This window comes from Chrysochloris asiatica, unplaced genomic scaffold, assembly GCF_000296735.1.
Source record: "Chrysochloris asiatica unplaced genomic scaffold, ChrAsi1.0 scaffold00120, whole genome shotgun sequence".
Classification (NCBI taxonomy): domain Eukaryota; kingdom Metazoa; phylum Chordata; class Mammalia; order Afrosoricida; family Chrysochloridae; genus Chrysochloris; species Chrysochloris asiatica.
Genome location: NW_006408638.1, coordinates 4,944,205 through 4,961,514, shown reverse-complemented (window position 1 = coordinate 4,961,514; position 17,310 = coordinate 4,944,205). Strand labels below are relative to the sequence as shown.

General features: G+C 40.6%; 1 protein-coding gene across 1 annotated transcript in view; it reads right to left on the bottom strand.

Moving 5' to 3' along the window:
* Positions 1-7,170: 7,170 nt before the first annotated feature.
* Positions 7,171-17,310, bottom strand: part of NIT2 (nitrilase family, member 2) — a 49,217-nt gene continuing 39,077 nt past the window's right edge. Inside the window, exons 8-13 of the mRNA XM_006868647.1 lie at positions 13,950-14,043; positions 13,373-13,447; positions 11,998-12,076; positions 10,612-10,710; positions 7,707-7,762; positions 7,171-7,341 (exon numbers count right to left, since the gene is read on the bottom strand). Coding sequence (XP_006868709.1) covers positions 7,250-7,341; positions 7,707-7,762; positions 10,612-10,710; positions 11,998-12,076; positions 13,373-13,447; positions 13,950-14,043 — 495 coding nt within the window. The 3' untranslated portion in view covers positions 7,171-7,249. The remainder of the gene's footprint in view (positions 7,342-7,706; positions 7,763-10,611; positions 10,711-11,997; positions 12,077-13,372; positions 13,448-13,949; positions 14,044-17,310) is intronic.

Sequence of the window (17,310 nt, the reverse complement as noted above, 5' to 3'; positions counted from 1 at the left end):
CGTAAAGATTTACACCCTCGGAAACCCTGTACAGGGTCGCTATGGGTCGGAACCGACTCTACGGCACTTAACAACAACAACATTTCTATATATGTTATTTGTATGTACTGCAAATATATCCAAGCATACAGCAGGCAAGTTTATGTAAACTTCTTAGTCACAAAAACACACTTTGAGGGTTGAGGTACTAGGCTTGAGGGCATAGGACCATAGTCTCAGGGGACATCCAAGTCAGGTGGTATAACATACTCCATAAAGACACTGTTATACATTCTACTTCAGTGAGTATTAAGTAGTCATTTAAAATACATGTGTGGGTCTCTTCCCATCTGGAACAAAGAAGAATCAAGAAAATCAAAAACTTAGGATAACAATTTGTCCAAAGGACCAAATAAACCACAGTCTTCCCTAGCCGGAGACCAAAAGAACTAGATAGTATCCAGCTAGCACCATGGACCACTCTGATCAAGAGTACAATGTTGTTGTTGTTGTTAAGTGCCGTCGAGTCGGTTCCGACCCATAGCGACCCCTGTATAAGGTTTCTGAGGAGCAGCTGATGAGCTTGAACCGCCGACCTTGCAGTTCAAACGGCTTTGCAGTCTGGCGCATTAGCCCACAGCGCTACACCAGGACTCTAAACAGAGTGGGAGAAAAATATAGAACAAAACCTAAAATAATAAAAAAGGCCAGACTTTCTGGTCTGATAAAAACAGATGGAAAACAAAAAAACAAAAAACAGATGGGGCCACAAAGCTATGGTCCTTAGCCATCCTTCAAACCTAGAACTAAGCTCTCCCTTAGAAATCACCTTTCAGCCAAACAAGACAGGTCTATGAAGTGAATTATCACAGCCATGAGGAAATGTGCTCCTCAGAACAACCAATCACACAAGACTATAAAGGCAGCATCTGCCCCAAAACATAGTTCAGAAGTCAGGAAGGTGCAGGTAAGACAAGCAAAAGGAAATAAGCACCCAGGAAGGAAGTGGGAAGAATGGTTACACTGAAGGGATTGCAACTAATATCACAGAGCAAAACGTGTATAAATTGTTGAATGGGAAACTGAGTTGCTCTGTAAACTTTTACCCATGTCATAAAAAAGGGTTTATAAATAAACTGCATTCTATATACAAACAGGAGTCCTGGTGTGGCACTGTGGGTTCATGCGCCAGACTGTAAAGGCGTTTGAACTGCAAGGTCGGCAGTTCAAGCTCACCAGCTGCTCCTCGGAAACCCTATACAGGGTCGTTATGGGTCGGAACCAACTCGATGGCATTAACAACACCACCAAATATACAAACAACAATTAGAAATTGAAGTTTAGAAACGATATTAAAGCTTAACAATATTTTTATTCCTCAGGATAAATTTGGAAAAAAAATTATTTTCAATGTCTTTTATACTGAAACTAGCAACATTGCTCAGAGAAATTAAAGACCAAAATAATAAGATATCTCATGATCTTGAATCAGAATGCTTATTTACTATTGTTAACAGGTCAGTTTTCTAAATTATTCTATAGATTCAATGCAATACCAATTAAAATCCCAACTTTGAAACTTATAAAGAAATGCAAATGACTTCGAATATGCAATTAAAAAAAAAGGTTGAAAGACTAACATTACCTGATTTTAATACTTATTTTATAGCTACTGTAATAAACACGGAGTCCTGGTGTGGCGCTGTAGGGTAAGCACTAGGCGGCAAGATCAATTTGAACCACAAGGTCAGCAGTTCAAACTCACCACCAGGTGCTCCTCAGAAATTCTATACAGGGTTGCTATGAGTCAGAACCAACTCGATGGCACTTAACACCAACAATAATAAACACAGTAGATTGATGTGTAAAGACAGGCAAATAGATTAATGGAATGGAAGAGGGCCCAGAAACTGACAGATATACGCATGGACAGGATGTATATGGCTAACGTCAAAGTCAGTGGTTCAAACCTACCAGCTACTCCCCGAAAACCCCAAACAGGGTCGCTATAGGTCAGGATCGACTCGATGGCACGTAACATCAGCATATACAGGTAGTCCACTTACGGCACATTTGAGTTTACCACCAGCCGTTTCTTGTTTTCTTAAAAAACAACACATCTTGTCAGTAATGTACAATTTGTTATCATTCTCAAATGTTCCCTAAAACATGTTCAATTTTATGACTTACTGCATAAAACACAGCCATCTCACAGAGGAAAGACATGCTGAAAGATATAAGAGATTGGAAAAAAGTCAAAAATTCTTACAAAGGAGTAGCTAAAGTTTTTCTAAACTAAATTAGGGGCTTCAGTTGCTTAAAAACATGGACACTAACTTTGCCAAAGTCAATAAGCAGATTCAGAAAGCAGTGAGATGTTGTTCAGGAATATCTGACGAATAAAACAGCCATACAACAACTCTCATTATTGCCTAGAAATGCCAACCCCATCCCCACAGATAATCCAGAGCCTTCCACAGGTGATGTTAATGACACAACTGTCAAAATGTCCATATCATCCAACTTGTCTTCATCAGAGTAAAGCTTTTTTATGTATTTTATGCAAGTTTGCACAATATAAATCAAAAAGTATTCTACAAAATCATAGAAACCTTTAAATAAAAATCTCAAAATATGAAGTTATTGTTTCTTAACACTTCTGAAGGTAGTTGTTTCCATCGAATCCTTTCTTACCTAAACAACTTGGCATTCTTCTACTGACACTATATCAGAACAGTCCCAGTGACTGCCCTGCATCCTTCAAAAACAAACTCAATCAAGATTATATTTTTGAATACCAAAAAAAGTTACCATAACCTTCTGAGCTGACCTCTCTCTGCCATGAATTTAACTGGTGGAGTAGATTCCCTTGCAAGTCACTGTTTCGACTACAACTTTTTTTGAAGGCACCCTGACAAAACCAAGATAAGTCTGTTACAGACAAAACTTGTCTGTAGCCATCTACTGATAGAAGAGACATGTTTAAACAGATTTTGTTTGGAATAAATCTATGCTGTATGGACTGGAACCTTAGTAACAAATTTTCACTTATACTCATATGCAATGTTTCCAATCTCCAAAGACAAACAATGATCAGATTTGTAAAGATACTGATAATAAAGGGCAATAATGAAAATTTAAAAAAAAAGAGGCTTTGACTTACATCAGAAATGACTTTTGCTACAAAGGTGTGAAATAGAGCCTCTCTTTTAAGTTGGGATGGCTAACTTATTTCTTAGAAAAGCACCAGGGCAGTTCCATGCTGTAGACTCCACATGGTTTTCTTGGCTACAGTCTTTACTAAAGCACGCCACCAGGCCTTTCTTCCATGACGTCCCTGGGAGGGGCCAAGCTGTCAATGTTTAGGTTAGCAGTTGAGCACAACCTAGGGACCTCTTCAACAGAGACAGTGTGATTTTTTCTAGCAAATGGTGCTGAACAATTGGATAGCCAAATGCAAAAAAAAAAAAGGATCATAGACATAAATGTAAAAACTAAAACTATAAAACTCCAGAAAAGCAAAGAATAAAGTCTGATGCATTCTATGTTTATAAACATACACTTGAAGTTTAATAAATCTTGGGTTTAGAAATAATTATAGGGAGTCCTCAGCTAATGACAGGGCTCCACTCTGACAACTCTGTCAGTTTGTTCTGATGTAAGTCAAATGCTTTTTGTTGTTGTTTCATTATTATTACCTTTTATTATCAGTATCTTTATAAATCTGAACTTTAAACATCTGCAAGTGGACATATGAGAGTAACGGTAATGATAGCATCAGCAAAAAAACCCAAAACATTATCTGTAGTACATATTGCTAATGATAAAATATACCAAAAAAAGCTAAACATTTACAACAGATGGTTGTGAGGTAAACTGTATCTTGAATATGTTGTTAAGCAGGGGACTACATGTACATAAATATAACTTGGTGGTGGCTGTGCGCCACCAAGTCAGTTCATAGCGAACCTGTATAGGATTTCCGAGGCTGTATATCTTTACAGAACAGAAAGTCTCATCTTTCTCCTGTGAAATGGCTGGTGGATTCGAACTGCTGACCTTGTGATTAGCAGCCCAACTCGTATTCCACTACGCTAGTAGGGCTCTTCAAGTGCAAAATTGAAAAGAAAAAAAATGTATCGTTTTGTCAAAATGACAAACTTTTGCTCTTCAAACAATAAGCACATTTAAGGCACTTTTTCGCAGGCTAGGAGAAAATACTTGCAAAATATAAGACTGACAAAAACACATAAAGAACTCTTACCGATAAGAGGATAAACAACCCAATAAAAATATGGACAAAAGATATGAACAGACAATTCACCAAAGATGCACATAAGACGGTCAACATCACTTGTCATTGTTAACTAGTCGTTGTTGCTATTGTTAAGTGCCGTCAAGCTGACTCCTACCCATAGGGACCCTGTGTAGGGTTTCCAAGGAGCAGCTGGTGAGCTTGAACTGCCGACCTTGCAGTTCAAACAGCTCTACAGTCTGGCGCATTAAACCACAGCGCCACAGGAGACTCCAGGAGGTACTGTGGGTTAATGCACCAGACTGCAAAGCTGTTGGAAACCCTAAACAGGATCGCTATGGGTCGGAACCGACTCAACAGCACATAATAACTTTCAGTAGAGTTGGAACTTGAACACAGATCTTTCTAACTAACTAGTCATTGTTGTTGTTAGGTGTCATTGAGTTGGTACTGACTCATAGTGACCTTATACACAGCAGAATAAAACACTGATCCTGGGCCAACCTCACTATTGTTGCCATTGATACTTCCACTTTGCCAATCCACCTCGCTGGGGGTCTTCCTCTTTTTCTCTGACCCTCCACCTCACCAAAAATGATATCCTTCTCCAGTGACTGGTTCCTTCTGACAATATGTCTGAAGTATGAGAGATGAAGTTTGGCCATCCTGGCCTCCAAGGAGCACTCTGGCTGCACTTCTTCCAATATCTGTTGGTTCTTTTGGCAGCCCATGGCACTTTCAATATTCTCCTCCAACACCATAACTCAAAAGCGCCTGATCCAAGCCATGGTATTGTCAATAACTCCAGATGCATGCAAAAGCTGAACAGTAAAAAAGGGAAGACCATAGAAGAATTGATGCTTTTGAGTTGTGTCATTAGGGAAGTGCAAACTAAAAAACCACAATGAAGTAATATTATATTCCCATTAAAAATGGCTAAAATTAAAAAGACTATACCAAATACTGGTGAGCACAATTAGGACTTTTGACAGACCGCTGGCAGTCTTTTTTTTTTTTTTTTAAGTCTTAACAGCTTTGGGAAACAGCTGGAAGTCAAAAACACCCATACCATATGACCCCATCAATTTCACCTAGATATTTACTAAAGAGAAATGAAAGACTTGTACACAATTGTTTCTAGTAGTTTTATTTGTAATCGCCAAAAGGTGGAAACAACCCAAACGTGAACTGGTAAACATAATTTGACATATCCACATTATGAATCAAAAAGGCAGATATCACTGATTTACACAACATAAATGAATTTCTAAATAATTATGCTGAAAGAAGACAAAGCAGAGTGTATGCTGTTATGATTCCACTTACACATAATTCTAGAAAAGGTTAACAAATCTATGATGACAAAGCAGAGCAGTGGAAGTCTGGGTATGAGAGATGAGGTCAGAGGGATTATAAAAACACACAAGGAAACTTTTTGGGTTAGTGGATGTGTTCATTGACTGTCCTGGTTTCATGGGTGAATACATAGGTCAAACTCACTCAAAAAAAAAAAAAGCTTTTGCCATTTTTCCTTCCTTCTCTTCTGGGTATACAGTGATTGATACAGTGCTATTCTCTGGAAATTGAACAACACATGATGTCAGCACTCTTAAAGCTGGTGGAATATGTGCTCATCTATTCTTTTATTTATTTCCCAATATGGCAAATATTTATATACATAGCTAGTGGTGTCTCAGTAGAGCAGGATTGTACCACCTCACAAGAGAGAACTGTGTGCATTTGCTCCTATCTCTGCACTTAGAGATGTCATGTTGGTAACGTGAAGTTGGCCATACTTGAGGTATTCATACTATGTAAATAGGCAAACACTATCACAAATCACAGTATTTTCTTGAGCAGCTGGCTATGAGACATTTACCAGTCCACCGCTAGCTTTAATCTACATAAACAAAAGCTCATTGGAATTCTTGATTTTTAAGTTTGTCACTATGTTTTTCTTTGATGAGGGAGTCTTTAATTTTTAACAGCACCAAAGGATCCAGAGACTAACAGTTTAAGAATGGCTGACACAGAGGATTGACAAAAAGACTAAAAAGTTGCCTTAATCTATGCAGATAGAAAATATTACTAGGGAAGAAAGCAGAAAGAAAAAGATAGGACTGCCAGACATTTATCCTCCCTATCCAGAACATCTTTTGCAGGGATTCATATTTAGTGATTTCCCCAAATGCTACCATTGCCATTCTCCACAGGTTCACTCTCCCACCCCCTTAACCAGCTCTCCCAACATTCGTTCTTGACACAGTTTCCCCATGAAGACTAGGAGGCTCTGGGGTTTAACCATTACCTCATTCTTCAATTTGAAGAGTCCAAAGGACTTGCTAGGTAGGGGGAGCTGCCACTTCCTCTGGCCAACACCTAGGACCTCACACCTTGGTTCCCACAGGTAACTCAGTAGAACTGCTTGGAAGACAGCAACATCAGACCAACCTTTCCAAAATGATAGGTTCCAACTCCAGAAAGTGGGTGACAGATTCATGACACAAAGATATCTGTATTAGGTAAATCAATCACCAGGATATCAAGATGATACTCTTACTAAGTGCTTTGAGACAATTTATGTATGGAAACTTTAGAGGCACGTGCCCTCCCCTTTGGCTCTTCAACAACAGCACAAATCTTGGTAAGTGACCATCATTTTAACTATGTGCTGATACGCTATCACAGGAACACTGGTGACACACTGTGAAAGCATACGGCTGTTAACATATAGGAGAAAGATGTGGAAGCCCATCCAGGGAGTTTCCACAACTAGGAAACTCTCTGGAGCAGTTCTACTCCATCCTATAGGGTCACTATGAATTGGAATTGACTTAATGGCAGTGGTTTAGGGCTTGATACTCATAATCTAAAAATCTTTCAGGGAGGAAAAAGGTGGAAATTAAAAAGAAGGGATTGGGGCTGGGGCTGGGGTATCTCCATTAAAAAATTCATCAGGGAGTTGATTATGCTGCAAAATCTTATCTTGTTCCGTGACATGTTGAAAACTAATCTTTAGAGCTTTTTTGTCTCTACTGCATAGAGGTCAGATCGCTTCTGGCTAAAAATGGGGATTTGCTGGCGTATTTCAACCAGCTTCTTCAGATCTGAAAAACCAGGAAAACACAAAATTAGTAAGATGTAACTCCACATAAAGTAAGCAGATTTCTTCCTGAGTATAAATACAACCAGAGTCTGAGCAAGTAATTCAGTAATGCAGGCCTTGTCCAGAAGCATAGATAGCCTAGAGTCACTAGCTCTAGAGTCATTTCAATCCAAACCAAGAAAACTCAAGTTGAACTATTGCCCTGGAGCTTGGCCAGAGGACTAGGTTCCAGAACATCCTGGAGGATGAATACGGAGGGCATGAAGGAGCCCCACCAAATGACAGGCACTTTGCAGTCATGGGCACTGGCCTCAACTGAATGGAGACATCAATCAAAGGCCTAACCTGTGCTAGGACACATCTTACCAATGTCTGAATACACGATCGTTTCTTCAGTGCCAGCTTTGGCTAGGACCTCCCCCCTGAAAAAGATTCAAAGAAGAATGAATGGACTTACTAGTATTTGCTGATATTCAAGCTCTCTAGTTTTCCTCCCTATCTTACAGGGTGAAAGGGAACGACTCTGAGACTTAAAACTGTAAGACAGAGGTGTAAATGCCTGTTCTACCACTTAACTAGCTGGGTGACCTTGTTGTAAGTCGTTTGGAGACTTCATTTCCTAATTTATACAGTGGAAAGAAGAGTTCTGTAAAATTGAGTGAGAAAATTATAGAGTTCATTTTGTAAATGGCAAACTGCTAAGAGACATATCGTATGACAGTAAGGATCAGAGAACAGAGCTACCTATAACCAGCAGGAAGCACCATCCTGCCCCCACTTAAGTGCATTTCATGGAAATCCCTTTCATAAGGGCAGTCTGGACCTCCTTCCTTACTCTAAGCTGCAATCCTACCCTGGAGGATTCTGATCTGTTTGGGTCTCAAGCTTTGTGCCTGCACTCCCTGAATTCTTAAGTCAATTGGTTTCAGTTTCAGATTTGAGGGGAAGATTTCAATCTGGGGGACCTAAAAAGAGCCTGGCAAGAACCTCACATTAAGAAACACTGCTTCATAGATTCAGGAAAAGGCGAATTTACAAAACTACCCAGAGCTTAGTCTTTGGGTCCAGAGCAGGGATTCAAATATACACATGGTGAAATGAAATTTCTGCAAAGCACAAAACACACAGAGTAGCCTGACATAAAAACCATCTGACATAATAACTAGTTCAGTTTACTAGTCAGTGACAAAAATTAGTTACAAACACTACCATTAGTGTCATTTAATATAATCCTTTTATTTTCTATTTCCTTCCTGGCATTCATAGACTTATGTATCACTGATCCCAAGTACCCATTCCATCAGTATAAACCAAGGTCCTAAAATAAATTAAAGTAAGTCTTATACAAGCAGACAGTTTGGTCACTAGCAGAATTCATCAGGAAAATGAGCAGGACAATCCAACCCAAGAGGCTATAGCCCACCCATCCATATACCATCTCTCCCAAGTGCCACTAGCTCTGTACAGAGATACTGGATCAAGTTTATGAAAAATTTCAAACCAGCTTAATCCTTCCACTCATCTCATACCCGAGACCCAATGTGCATGGGGAATCACTGAAAGACACCTCACTAGTTCTGTCTTCCAAGGCCTTCTCCTATCTCACACACACACATACAAACACACACACATTCATTAAAGTCAGATGGGAGAACCTTTAGAGATATTTAATCACGTTACTGATACATTTATCCTGAGATTTAAAGAATATGTATCAATTTGTGTGTGTTCACACAGATGTCTGAGAAGCTAAAATGTACCAGTTGCTGTAGAGTTGTTTCCCAACTTGTGGCGATACCGTTAGTTGTCGGAATAGAATTGTGTTCTTTAGATTTTCAATGCTGTATTTTCAGAAGCAGACGGCCAGGCTTTTTTTTACAAGGCACCTCTGGGTGAACTCAAACTTCCAGTCTTTTGGCTAGCAGCCAAATGTATTAATTGTTTGCAGCAGCCAGGAATTTTCCTGTGGCAACTGTACAAATACAGACTATATGTACAGAATTACACGTGAATCTGAGTAGACCTAAGTGCTGGTTTCACTGAGTAATGAAATGTTTTACCCTTTCACAGTTTCCCTAAATTGAATCTCCTCTGTGTGGTACAGCAAATTTAATTTACTTAACATGTCTCTTCTAGCCATGAGACCATGGAGCTTCTACCAAATGATTGTATACGGGACTCTAACTTGGGAATTGGTTAGTTTTGCCGTCCTGCTATGCTTAAAAAGAGCCATCTCAGAAGCAGGAACAAAGGACCCCAACATTACGAAGAAAGAAGAGCGTAAGATCCTTGCACAGAGAAAGCTGGTGGTGGCAGAGGAAGCGGCAGAAGCAGTGGCAGCGGCATGGCGAGATAAAGGAGCGGGTTTCCTGGCCCATGGAATGAGTCAGGCTGAGTGCCTTTCGGCAATAGCCTGGCTTGCAGAATAGCTCATGTGGACATTTATCCACAGGGCTAAAGGAGTTTGTACCACTTGTCCTAGCAGGGGCCAAGGGGCCACGTGACAAAGAGGCCAGGTTGAGAGAGGCATGTCTGCAGCATGACTAAGATGCGCTGCTGACCAAAGAACTGCTGCATCCTGAGTTGTTTCTGATCTTGAGTTGTATCCTGCACACTTCCCTGATAAACCCCTAATTGTGGATTGGCCATGAGTTCTTGGTGGCCACCGCAATCGATTATTGAACCCAGTTGAGAAATAGAGTGCCATGGGAGGGAGAGCTGGTGTCAGAAGAGAGCAGAAACACTTGGGAGGTGGAAGCATGCCTGAACTCAGCCTCATAGGAATCAGCCTTGAACTGATGTGGAGTCTGGTTCTCTTTGCCCCTGTGAAGTTGAAGGAGACCACACTATTTTTGCATGCTGGAAGCACTTACCCTGGAACTCACTCTTGCCCTAAGACTAGACACTCTTCAATGTTAACCAAACGCCAAAGGTTTGGGAGCCTCTGACTAAAACCACCCATCCATCACTGCTGCCTTATTTCCCTTACACCATCTAAGTCTGACTGACAGTGAAAGCCACTGTGAAATTCAGAAGAGAGAGGAGGCCACACACTCAATCAGGAGAGCAAGCTGATTGGTTCTCACATGATTTTCAAGTGGAAGGGTTAATAAGAACCACTGTCACAGAGAGGTAGAAATCTGGCAGACCAAAAGCAGAGATGGAAGTAGGGAGGAAGGCAAAGGTAGGCTGGTCAGGAGCAGATAGCCCATCTGTCCGTATACCATCTCTTCCAAATGTCTAGAGAACCTGTCCTCACACAGCCACTCACCAGGGATTCACAACAGTACTGTGTCCCCAGGCAACGTAGGAGGCATTGTCATCCCGGGCAGGAGATGCTGTGGCCACATATACCTGATTATCAACAGCCCTGTAATCAAGAGACAGAAAAGGTAAATGCTCATTACATATGCCTCAATCCCAAGTATATGAGTCCGTCTTTTTTTTAAAAAAAAAAAAACTAGGGCAGGACAAGCTGGTTCAGATGTGAAGGGAAACAGTCAAAGCCATGGAACCTCTCTTCAAACAGTATCTTATGTATAAGTTAAGTGGTTCTCAATCAGCCAAACCAAAAAACCAACCCTGTTGCCATCAAGTAGATTTCAACTCATAGAGACCCTATATAGGGTTTCTGGTAGTATAGTGGTTACAAGTCGGGCTGCCAACCTCAAGGTTAGCAGTTCAAAACTATCAGCGGTTCCACAGGTGAAAGATGAGGCGTTCTGCTCCCGTAAAGATTTACAGCCTCAGAAACCTTGTGCAGGCTCACTATGAGTCAGAATCGACTCCACAGTACTTAACAACAAAACAGGGTTTCTGAGACTGTAAATCTTTACAGGAGCAGATAGCCTCATTTTCCTCCCATGGAACTGCTAGTAGGTTTGAACCACCAACCTTGTGTCTAGCAGTCCAGGGCTTATTCTATAGCACCTCCAATGCTCTTCTGATTATCAATCAGGGACAATTCTGCCTAGCAAGGAACATTTGGCAATGTCTGAAGACTCTGATTCTTACAATTAGGGAGTTATTACTGGCATCTAGTGGGTAGCGGCCAGGAATGCTGCTAAATAGGACATGATTACACAGAACATCACCCCACAACAAAGAATTACCCAGCCCAAGATGTTAATAGTGCCACTGAAGAGACTCCCTAGTATAAGCCAAAAGAATGGAACTTTTCTGGTTAAAGCAAATCAGGTGGGCAGAGAGAACAGGTTGGCTATGCTGAGGCAATATACCTTGTAGGGCCACATGGCACCTCCATGCCAATTGTGGCCGTCCCACCAAATCAAACTAGAATTGCAGCTAGCAGCCCAGGGACACCAACCCACCTCACCTGAAATCAATAGGCCCCTGACAGGTCATCCCTAAATCTCCTGAGCTTTTCTTGCTTTTGACAAAACTGCATCCATTAATACTTAAGGAATCACATTCCCTTATCCATCTTCCACCCTGCATTCAGCCAACCATTTCAACTTTTCCCTCCAACAAAAATGACCATCATCACCTCAGAAGTGAGAGCAGTGACTACTCCTGGGAAGAAAGAAGGTACAGGGGCATCCTGAGTCAGTGGCAACACTCCATACTGGGAAGGCTGAAAATTTTTCCTCAAAGAGGATACATCAAGATTCCTGTGGAAATATGGTTTCTTTCTTACCGGCCTCGCTGAAGCAATTCCCAATGTGCTGGTCCAGTGGTTAAATTAAAAGCACCAGGATATATTAACAGTTGACAACCTTGAAGAGAGAAAGGCCAAAGAACAGTGAATGCAAATAAATAATCAACCTCACTTGTTCCTAACCTAGGTTGAAACAAACTCAAATAGAAATTGAAGGCGGAGCAGGTGTTTTAATGCTTAGTGATGAGACTCAACAGAGACCCTCAGCCCTGGATCCCATGCACCTGCAACTCTGCTGCCAGGGAGTCACATCATCAGCACACATCTCTCTTTTTAAAGTGAGAGTTGAATTGCAAGTACTGTTGGTAGCATAGCAGGGGTGCTAATATTTGCTGTGCACCATACAAGGAGCTTTGTAAGTTCTTTCTCCTTAGCTCTTACAACATTCCTATGTGGAAACTGAGAACTATTGCTCTAGAGGTTAAGTTGTTAAGTGCTGTCGAGTTGGTTCCGACCCATAGTGACCCTGTGTAGGGTTTCCAAGGAGCCGCTGGTGAGCTTGAACCACGGACCTTGCAATTCAAATGGCTTTGCAGTCTGGCGCATTAACCCACAGCGACACACCAGGACTCCAGAGGTTAAGTAGCTACCCGTTATTATGCCAACTGGAGTCCTGGTGTGATGCTGTGGGTTAATGCACTGGACTATAAAGTAGGTTTGAACCACAAGGAAGATGGCTCAAGTTCACCAGTCATTCCTCAGAAACCCTATACAAGGTCACTATGGGTCGGAACCAACTTGATGGCACTTCACAACAACAACATGCCAATTAATGGGAAGAGTTGGAAACAGATCTTAGGACTTGGCCCTGTGTTGTGCCAAAATAGCAGGTCACCTCTGCTTGTCTAAACCACATTTCCACTGCTACTCAAGGCCTGGGGCTACTAAGTAGTGAAATCCATGAGCATGAGAACCAGTTCTTTATTGTTATTGGGCTCCAAGTTAATATTTCCAAACACAAATGCAGAAGGGCTCAAAAGGTAGAACAGACATGGCTCCTGCCTTAGCCCTGTGGTTGTTACGTGCCCTCCAGTCGGTTCTGGCTCATAGTGACTCTGTATAGTGGCTGGTGGATTTGAACTACCAACCGTGGGGTTAGCAGTTCAGTGCTTATCCTATAGCGTCACACCCAGAGTCCTGCATTAGCATAATGTGAGTTAAATCCCAACCCCTAAAAACCTTACCATCCGTAGGCAGTGAAAGTCTGAGAAGCAGTGTCAACGTGGAGGGGTTGGGGTGAGATTAAGACACTTTCCAGCTGCCATTGTGACTAAGGGCTCTTTCCATCCCACAGACACCAGCAGAAAATTAAACCTCCAAACTCCTACACAGCACAACTGTGGTGCCTCCTCACCTTTCTGTGCATAGACTTGTGCAAGCTCTGCAAAGCGGATGTCGTAGCAGATGCCCAGGCCCACTCTGCAGTAAGCTGTTTTTCAAACAAAAAAGACATACATAAGAAGTAAAGCTCTTACAGCATGGCGTGGCTGGGGAAAGCCTCCATGACTTAATGATCACAAAACACTGGCAGGCCATCAATGAACACATACCCAGGGATGGGGAAAATACATATGCTCACTCATACTTGGATGTAACCTTATAAAAACTTCATTTATGTCATTAGAACAGAGATGAGAAACTCATTCTAATGGAATGCTTATCTAAGTGAGAGGTGTTTATCCTGGCCTAATAGATACACTGGGGAAGCAAAACACACTAAGAGCAGGTTGTAACCAAATGGAAGACCAAAATCATGTCAAACCCTTGTTCTTCATCCAGCCTAATGTTTCCAAATAGGTGACCACTCTGCTGTTCTCACTTGGGATCAGTCAGTAAGGTTATATTGGGGGGAAACTTAAGGGAAAAACAAAGGAATACCTGATCCTTTTCTACTGGGGTTATTAAAAGAGGAAAACTTATCTGGTACATACGAGTATCAAATGTGGAGAAACTATCACCAGGACTCAATGTTTTCGACTCTTGAAATGTAATTTTTCCTGGAACATCAATGTCAAACAGATGAATCTGCGTCACAAATAATTGACTCAGTTAACTATTTTCAAGTGGGGAACATGAAACAATAACATACATCTTCCAACAGGCAGACATGGAGGTTACACCAAGACAACTGTACAAACAGTACCTACAACTTCCCCACAATCTACCCCACAAGGCTGGCGGACATATCAATGAAATCTGCTACAGAAAACTGGAAAAAACGCTGCAGGTTTTACAGTCTTTATTCTAAGTGGTGTGCAAATTAACATCTAGGTTTCTTGTGGGAAGTAATTATATTACTTTTTAACCCAATACAAATGCTAGATGAAACTCAGAATCTGAAAGTGTTCTGAATAAATGTCTCAAACTGATAAGTGGGCAGGGAAGATAGAGAGTGGGTAAGGATTAAAAATAGCTAAAAATCTGCAAGCCAAATCTAGTGATGTATAGAATAATGCATCATTTCCAAATTGGATTTATTTAAGGTAAATGCATATGGTTTGTTAGTGTAACTTACATTAACAAAACAAAGGACAAAAATCATATGATTTGGGGGAGGTGTGTGGCACTGTAGAATCAGCACTGGACCACTAGCCACCAAGGTTGGCAGTTCAAACCCACCAGTCACTCTTTGGAAACCCTACACAGGATCACTATGAGTCGAATTGACTCAACAACAATGAACATTTGGTAAATTTCTACATTCATTCCTGATTTAAAAAACACTAGATCAAAAATTCTTCTAGGAAGGAAACTTCCTTAATTTGATAAAGAGTATTTGTGAAATAAACCTACAACAAACATAATTAATGGTGAAATATTGAAAAGTTTCCCTCCAAGACAAGGACACGTGCTATTTGAACCCTCAAACTGAGCAGCAAGGTTAATGAAAAGGAATAACTAGTATAAGGATTGGAAAGAAAAAAGATAAAACTTATGGTTCTCAGGTGATAGAACTGTATGCCTAGAAACTCCAAAAATGTCTTCTGAGTAATTACTAGAAATAATGAGTAAGTTTAGCAAGGTCACTATATTGGCATTGTTAAGTGCTATTGAGTCAGTTCTGACTCATAGCAACCCTCTCTAGGGTTTCCGAGGAGCAGCTGGTCGGTTTGAACCGCTGACCTTGGGTTAGCAGTCCAGTGTTTATCCTACAGCGCCATACCAGGACTCCAGGTCACTATATACAAGATCAATATTGTTTAAATTAGTTCTTCTTTCCACTAGCAAAAAATAGAAAATGAACGCGCATCAAAGTACACAATTTAGAACTAAATCGAACAAAAGGTATCTATAATTTTTTAAAAACTAAGATAAAGAAAGCCTAAATAAATGGAGGAATAGATACTACAGTAATGGACTGGAAAACGTAATACTGAAAAAAATGTACTTCAAAGAGTTGGCTTAATTAGCCCAAATATTTATTCAGTAAGAGCAAGCAGAGTAGCTCCTATTAGACTATTTCTATCACAGATAACTATGAACTCTACACAAAATAAAAAAACACAGCTAGATAAAAGCACTGGAGAATGACAAGCAGGCAAATCTGAAGTAAAGAACACTTGGAAGAAGGGAATAGTACTAGGATTTTACTTATAGTTGACAGCCTGAGGACAGGGTCCAGATGGCTAACAGCAATGGTACAGACTACCAATGATCTTACTGGCTGTAGAACCAGAAAATACAGTTTCTTAGGAACTAAGATTTAATAGAGAAAATCTTAGAAAGGTTAAGCTTAAAAAGTTGTTGATTGTTGTTAAGTGCCGTCAAGTCGATTCCGACTCATAGCAACTCTATACAGATTTCCGAGGAGCAGCCGGTGAGTTTGAACGGCCGACTGTTTAACCCAGGAGTCCAGGTTAAAAAGGGAGCACCTTAAATTCTGGATATAAAATCTGCCCAAATCTGTTATTGACTGATAAATTAAATGAGTAGGGCACACTACAAACAGCCTAGCTAAGATTTAGCAACTCAACAGATTCACTAAAGCTGCTGCCCACCTCAAAAAGGAAACAGAATTTGTTTTTTGAGTACAGCCAAGTGAACTACCTATTTTAAAAAAAAGTGAAAACACTTTGGAGAAATACAATAGAATCTAGACTACAACATGTAATCCAATATACAATCCAAAATTACTAGCCACACAAAGAAACTGGAAAACGTGACTCTCTCCACCACTACTCCAAAAAAGAGGCAATCAATGGAGACAGACTTCAACATGACCCATGTGACAGAATTTAATGTAGCCATTGAGATGAAGGTCGTGTGCAAAAAAACAGCAGCTCCTAATGAATAAAATTGAAAATCTCCTTTGTTGTTGTTGTTAATTGCCGTTGAGTCGATTCCGACCCATAGTAACTCTGTATAGGGTTTACAAGGAGCAGCTGGTGAACTTGAACCACCGATCTTGCAGTTCAAATGGCTTTGCAGTCTAACGCATTAATCCACAGCGCCAAACCAGGACTCCGAAAATCTCCACAGGAAGTTCAAATTTTTTTTTTTTAAATAATCAAAAGAAAATTTTAGAAAAATTTCACAGTCCTGTGGTGCAGTAGGTTAAGTGACTGACCACTAGCCAAAAGGTCAGAAGTTTGAACCCACAAGCCACTCTGAAGGAGAAAGTAGTGGCAGTCTACTTCTACTACGATTTATCACCTCTATAAATCAGAATCAGCTAAATGGCAATGGGTTTTTTGTTTAGTTTTGGCTTACAGGAAATTGGGTATAATTAAAGAAGCAGTTATTTTGAAGATAAATTAACATGAAGAACACACAGAAAAATTAATAGAAAAAGAAAAATATATCAACAGAGCCTTGGAGATATGCAGAACTATACAAAATAGTGTTAACACGCAAGATCTCTGGTAGTGTAGTGGCTGTGAACTGCAAGGTCAACAGTTCGAAACTACCAGCTGTTCCACAGGACAAAGATGAGGCTTTCTGCTCCCGTAAAGATTTACAGCCTTGGAAACCCTGTACAGGGTCGCTATGAGTCGGAACTGACTCCACGGCACATAACAGCAACAACATTATAGTCCCATAAGAAGAGAGAATGGAACAAAAAAATATTTAGCAAACTAAAGTCCAAAAACTACCCAAATGTGAATAAAAGATGTGGATTTACAAATACAAGCAGGATGACTTCAAATAAAGTCATACATAAGTATTTGTTGTTGTGGCTGTTAAGTGCTGTTGAGTCAATGCCGACCCATAGGGTTTCTGAGGAGCGACTGGTGAGCTTGAACCGCTGACTTTGCAGTTCAGCGCATTACGCCACACCATCACATAGGTGTA